Source organism: Acanthisitta chloris, unplaced genomic scaffold, assembly GCF_000695815.1.
Source record: "Acanthisitta chloris isolate BGI_N310 unplaced genomic scaffold, ASM69581v1 scaffold28974, whole genome shotgun sequence".
NCBI classification, from domain to species: domain Eukaryota; kingdom Metazoa; phylum Chordata; class Aves; order Passeriformes; family Acanthisittidae; genus Acanthisitta; species Acanthisitta chloris.
This window is the reverse complement of record NW_008670413.1, coordinates 19,692-29,148: the sequence shown is the minus strand read 5'-3', so window position 1 is coordinate 29,148 and position 9,457 is coordinate 19,692. Positions and strand designations below refer to the sequence as shown.

Below are 9,457 nucleotides of genomic sequence, written 5' to 3'. Positions count from 1 at the left end.
GTCCCGAGCGAGGGGTGAGCTGCGCGGCCAGGAGCAGAGGAGCGAGTGCCTTTGTGTGCCTGTCGGGGGTGTCTGACACGGGAGGGGCTGCGCCCTAAGGGGTCTCGGGTGCGCGGCGTGAGGGGAGGAAGGTCGGTGAGGGTCGCAGCTGGGAGGTGCGCCGAGTCGAGACGAGAGGGGTGGGACAGCGGGGGCGAGAGCAGCGCGGCAAGGCAGCCAGAGCTGCGGTAACACCTTGTCTGAGACAGCCTCTCTGCCATGCAGGTGTACAACCCAAATCAACAATCCACTAATGCGTTTACAAGACAGAGAGCTATGTGTTTAAAAGCTGTTGTAGCTCCGTGAAAAATGTTTAGAGTTGTTTTTCATTACTTGTATGTAGTATTCAGTGCATGATGCCGAGAAAACCTGGAAAAGAACTACTCACAGACTTGTATCTCTGAGTAGCAGGTATTTATTTATTCAGCGCTGGGCACAAGGGGGATCTCTCCCCCAAACTTGTGCAACCAGGGACAAAAACTTAGCAGTTTATATACATTAAATGCTCATTCATTATTCCCAGGAATAGGTGGTTATTATTACAATTAGTTCTCAGAAATCATTATCATATACTCCTCCCTTGCCCCCTCCCACTTGGCATTAGTCCAGTAGTCTCTGGGGGTCGTCAGGAGGAAGGCTGATAGTCTTCATCAGATTGATCTTTTCACCTTTGAGTTTGGTGCATGCTCTTTGGTCTTGCTCTTCATCTGCCAGGTCCTGAGTCCACCTGCACCTAGTTTTACTTCCTCATAAATCCATTGTGTTTACGCTCCCTAAGCTAAAATAATGCCCTAAGTTCTACCCTTTTCATGCTTAATAAACTAAAACAATGCCTTATTAGTCAACCTTTTACCTTCTGTTTATTCAGGTGCTCTCTACTTGACTATTCCCTATCATACTCTTACTTTAACTATTCAATTCTTGTTACCACTAATACAGTGATTAATTTGGGTGCTGTGGCTGGCTTCACTACAGGCAGTTCTTTAGAGCCCATATAAGATAGCACACAACTTGATTTATCTACTACCAGCACAGTGTAACTTCCCTGTTGTTTAAATGATACAAAGCTCTTGAGTGAAGGTCTAGGTAAGACACAGAACAACTTTTTGGTTAAGGCAGAGAGCCAGCAGTGCATAAGGTCTTGAATAAGCATGGATTTGGAAGTAACAGGGCTTTATAGATAACAGAATCTTATCAGAACAGAATCTGTGCTATGCAAGACCCCCACAAAGATAAGATGAAGGGAAAGATACGGTTGAAATAAAAATAGGATAACCAGTGGAACACCTTATGAAAAGGCACTCATGTAATACATAGAGTGGATCCTTAATACCCTGAATTATTAGGTGCAGTACTGAGTTGGTATGTGCAAACCTTGTATGACTTCGTTGCCCATTCATTCTGAATGTCAGATTTGTACAGATTCCTGAAATTTTAAAAAATCTGTAACAAAGGTGATGAGGAATTCTGTGAAAATGAGAGATTTAGATTAGCTATTGGGAAGAAATTCTTTACTGTGAGAGCAATGAGACACTGGAACAGGTTTCCAAGAGAAGTTGTGGATGTCCCATCCCTGGAAGTGTTCAGGGTCAGGCTGGATGAGGACCTGAGCAACCTGAACTAGCGGAAGGGGTCCCTGCCCAAGGCACAAGGGGTGGAACTAGACGGTCTTTAAGGTCCCTTCCAACCCAGATCATTCTGTGATAAGTTAAAAATCTGTCGGAATTAAGGCTCAGCAGTTTAAATAAATTAGCAATGAATGCTTAATTGCATTGACTCACGGAATATTTTAAAAGTAAGAAAAATATTTAAGTGATGTTTCCCAAATATTGTATTGTGGGATTATTTCTGTTGTTTCAGGATGCCTGTTTGTTGCATGGTTACACAAATGCACTTAAGATAGATACATGAGTCCTAGTTCATGTAGATTTCCTATGGAAAAGGGATTGATGGTTTCTGGTGTGTGCTGTAACCCAGATTTTTGTTGTAACATCCATGCACCTTTGCTATGATGTAAGAAATTAAAATTAGTGTATTGCATGATAAACCAATTGAGTGAAGTTTAAGGCACATTTTGTTACTTCCAGGTTTTGCTTCCACATTCATTAGGAAGTCCTACGATGTCAGAAGAGTTGATATCACTCCCCTGGAGCAGAGGAAGGTAACTTTTGATACCCATGCTTTAGTGCAGGATCTGGAAGCCCATGGTAAGTGATATCTGATAAATAATTCAAAGGAAAACTTTAAGCTTTAAGTACTGTAACTTTGAGTGCTATCAGTTTTCCCAGAGTACCAATACTTGGTGGTATAAAATGTTTTGCCATCCTCTGGAGGAGACTGGTGAAGAAGAGGCATCTGCCACTGATGCACATGTAACCATACAAATAACTATTACATTAGATTTATCTCATGTGCATCTGTAGGCAAGTTTATGCTCTGTAGTATCTTCCAGCTGAGGAACGTAATAGTGAACAAATACAAAGTAACAGTAACAGTTAAAGACTGTTTATAGCAAAAATGAAGCTTTAATAGCAATTGCTGCTGCTAGCCTGCTATTAGGAACTTCAGGGTTTTAGCCAGAAATATTTTCAGCAGCATGGTACTGTGGAATGTTCTTAGTGCCTGCACTTGTATTTTGTGAGTGTGACTGGGTGAAGTCAGATGAAAGGTCCATCTAGCCCTGGGTTCTGTCCCCCGACAGCAGCTGTGAGTCAGTGCCTGCAGAAGAGTGTTAAATCAGGGCAGATGTATGTGACAAATTCCCTTGTACTTTCTAAATCTCCAGTTGCTGTCACCCTGGAGGCATTTTGGGTTAGGTGTGAGTTTTAGTAACCTTCAGTGGAAATCTTTTCACAGCCGCATTCAGTCCCTGAGCCACTGCAAACTGATTAGTACCCAAAACATCCTTTCTCAAGGAATTTCACACATCCACTCTTTTTCTTGATGCAGAATCTGGCTTCTGTGAGGTGACTTTGATGCCCTCTCAGCTCTTTTTTGTGGGAAGAGGGGAGTAAACATTAGCTCTGTTGTGTCACTTATGATTATGCAAACTTCTGTTCTATTCCCCCATCATTCTTTTCCAAACAGAAGAATCCTAGCTTGTTGCATTTTTGCTTGAGCAGTAGCTTTTCCATATTTTTGATCATTCACAATGCCCTTCTGTTAATATTTTCCAGTTCTGTCACATTCCATTTGACAGGGCAGGGAACAGAGCTGTTGGCATAACTTGACAGCTGAATGTCCAGTGGATTTTTCAACAAAGCCTTAATTGATCCCACTTTATAAAATGGCCAATTGAAACACAGCCCAACAGTGATGTTGCTGGAAGTAGATCTTTAGGGCAAAAGCTCTTAGCACTTGGCCAGATATGGCTAAAATGAGGGTGATTTTTTTGTTTTTTTCACAATTCAGCACACATAATAACACTTCAAAAGCACACCAAGTTAGGGACAATGTGTAACTTTTATCATTAGAAAGGAAGAGGTCCAGTTTGGATCCATTCTGCAGGCAGTGGATGCAGCAGTTCTAAAATCAGGTTTGAATGTGTTCTATGCGGAACAATTTCAATATATGAAGAATTACTTATTCAATAAGTAATGCTTTGGTTTCAACAGAGTCTGTGAAAGTTCATTATGAAGTAAAGTTTTGCTGAATTATTTTTTATATTGCATGTACATAAACCCAGTGCAGAAATGTCCTCCTGTCATCTGTATGCACAGACTATTTCAGTGCATTCAAAGTTAATGTGCTTCAGATTTTTGCAGCATTAAGTCTGGGTGTTTTTCTAGTAAAAGTCACAGTGACTCCTGGCTGTCAGTTTTCAGTAACTGTGTGACTTCCCATGTGCCACTGTAGTTAGATACAGCACTCAAGTGTCCCAGGTTATTGTGTACTTCTGGCTCTTCATCCCGATTTTTAATATCACCTTAACTTATCCTTCAACTGTCTTCTAGGCTTTGGGAAGGAGCAAGCAGAGACCATCGTATCAGCATTAATAACCCTGTCCAATGTCAGCCTAGACACTGTCTATAAGGATATGGTTACACAGGCTCAGCAGGTAAAAAGTAATCTGTGGTGTGTAGCTATAATGGCTCATATTTGCATCTTTAAAAGACAAGTGAGCAGCTCTCTCTAATACTGGAAACACTTCACTGTGCCAGGTTTTCCTAAGTTTTACTTGGGATTTTAAGATAGTTATATGCCCTGACCCAGCTTCCACTGAAGTCTGACTCCTTCGTTGAACACAATGAAGTTTTTACAATTCATGGGAAAACTTCAGTTACATTTACACTGAAGAGCTAGTGTGCCTCACCCCATCTTGAAATACTCGCTCTCAACATTCACTGCACTGTGAAAACCAATGTTTCTGCCTAACACAATTCCAGGCAAATTATATTTGGGATAATGGCTTTCTTTGCATATATAATAGGACTTCCAAAAAGAAAGGTTTCCATTTTGTTGAAAAAAACAGAGGGACAAAGTTCTTCTCTTCTGAGATTTAGAGAAAGAAAAATTAGGCAATTTTTGTTAAAATAATTGCCAGTAAGATAAAAATATGTTCAAAGGAAGGCTCAGCAGTTCAAATAAAATAGCAATGAATGCTTAATTGCATTAAGTAATTGAAGAAGAATAGCACATCATTTCAGCTTGCACAGCCTTCCTGAGTAATTATTAAAACCATTACTGTCCATCAGACTTGAATGCTGGGAAGATGGTGTGATACTTATATCATCAGGTCTTTGCTTTTGATGAGTTTGTGGGCAAGCAGTGGAAGTGCTTATTAGGAACTGCATTCAGACCCACAATTAATGCTTCTGAGGCTACTGAAAGTTCATTGAAAGTGGAAGAGAGTGAAGGAGTCACCTGTAGTTTGGGGTCTATTTCATTTCATAGCTGCTTGGACACCTCTGGCCTTTTTGCTTAAATACAGAGTCAGTGTATTAAAGCGACAGAAAAAGCACAAAACCCAAACCTCCTGACTCCTTCAAACAAATGGCAGCTATAAAATTCTGTGTTCCTGTCACTTTCTTGTTGTAGAGACTCCCCACTTCTGTGCTTTGCAGTAGCTAATTTTGTAATTTCAGACCTAAAAATCTTAACTTGCCAGAAAGTGTGCAACTTAACCAATGGCATGTTTCGTTGTTTCTAAGGAAATAACTTTGCAGCAGATAATGGCACATTTAGACTCCATTCGAAAAGATATGGTCATCCTGGAGAAAAGTGAATTTGCAAACTTGAGAGCAGAAAATGAGGTAAAATACATATTTTTCATTAAGCAGTTTAATTCCAATAAATATTGGGGTTTACCTGTTGCACATTTTTGTGGAACAAAGTAAGAATGTAAAGGTAATTCTGGCTACTTTCTATCACAGTTGAAGAGTTTGCAAATTACAATGTCCGAGATCACATAAAAATACATTTCACATAAGAATTGTTCAGGTCTTCTGTAAAGAAAAAGAAAAAAATCTACATATCTTAGAATCATCTTCTGTAATTTTATTTGAGGGTAATTATGGTACAGTTTGTGGCCATTAACCATACACTGCAGGGAGAGGAGTCAGCCATTCCTCTGCAACAATTTCATTAAGCTGGTGATTGAGATATGTTTCCCTTTTAGTTGATGGCATTTTTGGTATTTTTCTGCTGTCTTTAGTCTCAGAATAACAAGATCATAATTGTTACAAAATAATCACTTTATTTTGAACAAAATTCCCAAGGGGTTATATATGGCTGTACAACTGAATACATTAGTTAGGATATTCAATAAAGAACAAATTGCCCTGTTGGGTGAAAAATTAGGGAAGAATAATCACATGCATGTGGTGGTAACACTTACATGAGTGATTAATTTGGTTAGCAGTTTCCTGAATTTGTAAAAATCTTTTTTTTCTTCTCTGCACTTAGAAAATGAAAATTGAATTAGATCAAGTTAAACAGCAGCTAATGGTAAGTACACAGCTAGTACCTACACACTCCTGTTGGGAAGAGTAAATGGTTATTTTTATAATCTTTATTTTGTTTTAAAGAATGAAACTGGTAAAATCCGAGCTGACAGCAAGCTAGACATAAACCTGGAAAGGAGCAGGGTGACAGATATGGTAAGCTGGTCTGTGAAGATAATGTTGTCTGTTCTGTGTCCTGTTTCCATTACTGTGCTTGTAACTTCTCTTTTACCCACAGTTTACAGATCAGGAGAAGAAACTGATGGAAGCCACTACAGAGTTTCATAAAAAAGTAAGTATTGAACAAAGCTGATTCAATAGTCAGCAGGATGCAGTTACACATTGCATGTCACGTAAACCCCAGACTTTGGTGGAAGTTAATAGATTTTTGGATATGGTAAAGCAAAAGTTGCAGCTGTATCATACTGGTCAGCAGAGGAAGGCATGCACGCCTTGTCCATCACTTCCCCTTGTACCTTGTGAAGGCTGTTACAGGTGGGATGTGTGCTGTCATGCTACTCTTTTCCCAGTGTTAGCTGATGAGCTGTACCAGAGGGATGCTTCAGGTGCCTACAGCCAAGCAAGTATTTCAAGGGCTGGAAGTCCTCAAAGCAGCTGTCCCCAAAGTCCAAGAGGCTGAAGAGGGACACATCCCATCTTCAGCATCTGCTGTCTTTTGGGGATATGGCTTCTGAACACTTAAACCTTTGTTTTGCAAAAATATGGGAATACTGTGTAAGTGCTGTAGAATGTCTCCTTTAGGAAGCACTGGCATATCAGAGATAAAAGTCTATATCATGAGGTTGGTGAGGCACTGGCACAGGTTTCCCAGAGAGGTTGTAGACTCCCTGTCCCGGACGGTGTTCAAGGCCAGGCTAGATGGGGCTCTGAATGGCCTGGTCTAGTGGAATCTGTCCCTGCCCAGGGCAAAAGTGTTGAAACTAGATGATCTTTAAAGTTACCTCCAACCCAGACCATTCTATGATTCTGTCATCACTGGATTTTTCTCTTTGTCTATCTCTGTCTCTTCAATATTCCTACTGGATTGTGTTAAATGATGTTCTGTGTCTTCTAAGGTCTCTTAGCAGTTACTAATGTTTTAGTTCAGTGGTTGTCTGGACATTTGTTTCTTGTTGGTAGTAGCATGGTATTTTAGTTCAGCTTTGCAAAGCAAAGACTAGAGACCATTGTCAAATATGTGCTGTCTTCTAATGTTTCAGGATTCGAGTACCAACAGCGTTATCTCAGAAATCAGTAATAAAATTGACACTGAAATAGCTTCCTTGAAAACACTCATGGAATCGAATAAACTTGACACCATACGTTATTTAGCAGGTATGTGATAGGCAGGGAGGTGAGTACCACTATTGTCTCTTGGATGTATAAAATTTTATTCAGGAGTATATGCTAAGTGAATTGAAGAAATCAGCTGTAGCAGTAAACAACTGGGATTGGGTGGAGATTTCCCACTCCCCATTGGAAGAAATGTGACACACAAGAGGTGGGAGCATGGCACAGTTGGACTAAGATTGTGTCCAGAACTGGGATTAGGAGGAATATGCACATGATCTAAAATTTATCCAGTCTGACAGTACCCCTGCATGCTGCAACAGCCATTGACATGGCAGAGTTGCTACAGAAGTTCTTCTGTGGTCATTTAGGTTACCCTGAAAGTTTGCTGTCATTTGGGACTGGTGTGAGAGTAACCAGTTCTGCCTCCCAGTCAGTCTCCACAGGGACACAGTTTCCATCTGGCAGCACTTGTATTTTCCCCTGCCAATCAGAGCAAATTTCAGTCTGATTTGAGATCATCTTCTCAATACATATATATAACCAGGGAAATTTTGTTGTATTGGAGCTGAATATAAAGAGAGTAATGCATTATATTTGGAAGTGAGAATAAGTTCAAAGGGAAGTGCAGTTAGCTTTATTCTAACACTAGTTGAAACAGCAGCATAACAAATCCAAAAGGCAACTTATCAGGCTTTAGAGGTGCAGCCTGGATATCCTGGTGGTGTGTCAGATACACATATTATCAGTTCATTGTCATGTTCGTTGTCATTTTGGTTCAGTGGGAAATCTACAATGTCTAATGCAAGACCTGGTACAGCCATCTCTCCTGTAATAATTTCCAATAGTTGGGTGGCAATAGTAGAAGTTACTGTAGCCTGTGGTGTGTTGTAGTATCCAGTATAGCTATTGGGATGTGCCCCTGAAGACATGGTTCCTCAGGTTGCTGAATTCGGTCTCCCATCCCACCAAGGTGGCAATGCTACTGTGTAGTGTTCACAGGGAAAGAAGAGTAAATAGCTGTAATTTGGGAGGCTAGAGTTTCCTTAATGAGACAGAATAAAGGGCTCTGCAAACAATAGGACCTTTCTTAAAGATTTTACATAGGTTTCAATACTCATAGCAGAAGTGCCATGAGGAGAGGCTGAGGGAGCTTAGGTTGTTTAGCCTGGAGAAGAGGAGGCTCAGGGGAAACCTTATCACCCTCTACAACTCCCTGAAAGGAGGTTGGAGTCAGGTGGGGGTTGGTCTCTTCTCCCAGGCAACCAGCAGGAGGACAAGAGGGCACAGACTCAAGCTCTGCCAGGGGAGGTTTAGGTTGGATATTAGGAAGAGATTTTTTACAGAGAGTTATCAGGCACTGGAATGGGCTGCCCGGGGAGGTGGTGGATTCACTGTCCCTGGAAGTTTTCAAGATGAGACTGGATGTGGCACTTAGTGCCAAGGTCTAGTAACCACGGTAAGGTTGGACTCGATCTTTGAGGTCTTTTCCAACCCAGTTGATTGTATGATCTAAGACAAGTCATTGTCTTCTAAAATTATTCCATCACACCTGCAGCAATTCAGGAAGTTTAGGAGGCTCTATTCTAGAGTCATTACCATTGTTACATCTGTTAGCAGCTTATTTCCTGTATGTAGAAAGTGATACAGTTTAGTATTCAGCTAATTATTTCCTTTCTTTCTTTGGTTTTTTTTTAACAGCTTCAGTGTTCACCTGCTTAGCAATAGCACTGGGATTTTACAGGTTCTGGAAGTAGATATAAATGGAATGACCACATCGCATGCAGACAGAGAAAAGGCCACCTGGGCAACACCACTTTGATGATCGTGTTTGCACTGTAGATAACCTTGGTACCTTTTTGTTTTGATATTCTTACTGTGTAATAAAATTTTTTTCTGAATATGTAACACTAAAGATCAAAACAATTGGGGGGAAGTAGCCAAATAGTAATATTTCACTCTCTCCTGTTGAATACTGGATTTATTTCAAAGTATTTCTTATGCTATGCCAGAAAGTGGTTCCTAATATATTTTAGAATTAAATTCGGGGTTTTTTTAAACATTCTCACTCTCAGCTCCTCTCAAAATGGAAATTAAAATTAAACATTTTATATTACCTTGAAGTGGGAATACAATTCCAAAATTAATATTCCCAGTATGGGGATACTAATACCAGATTCCAACAT

The 9,457-nt window shown here is 40.3% G+C and overlaps 1 protein-coding gene across 1 annotated transcript; it reads left to right on the top strand.

The window, feature by feature from the left end:
- Positions 1–2,126: 2,126 nt before the first annotated feature.
- Positions 2,127–9,028, top strand: CCDC90B (coiled-coil domain containing 90B; the record flags this gene model as incomplete). The annotated part of the gene is made up of 8 exons (XM_009073678.1): positions 2,127–2,246; positions 3,993–4,096; positions 5,190–5,291; positions 5,944–5,985; positions 6,066–6,137; positions 6,220–6,273; positions 7,202–7,316; positions 8,973–9,028. Coding segments are annotated over 8 exons (665 nt in total), but the record flags the coding sequence as incomplete, so codon positions are not given.
- Positions 9,029–9,457: the final 429 nt, after the last annotated feature.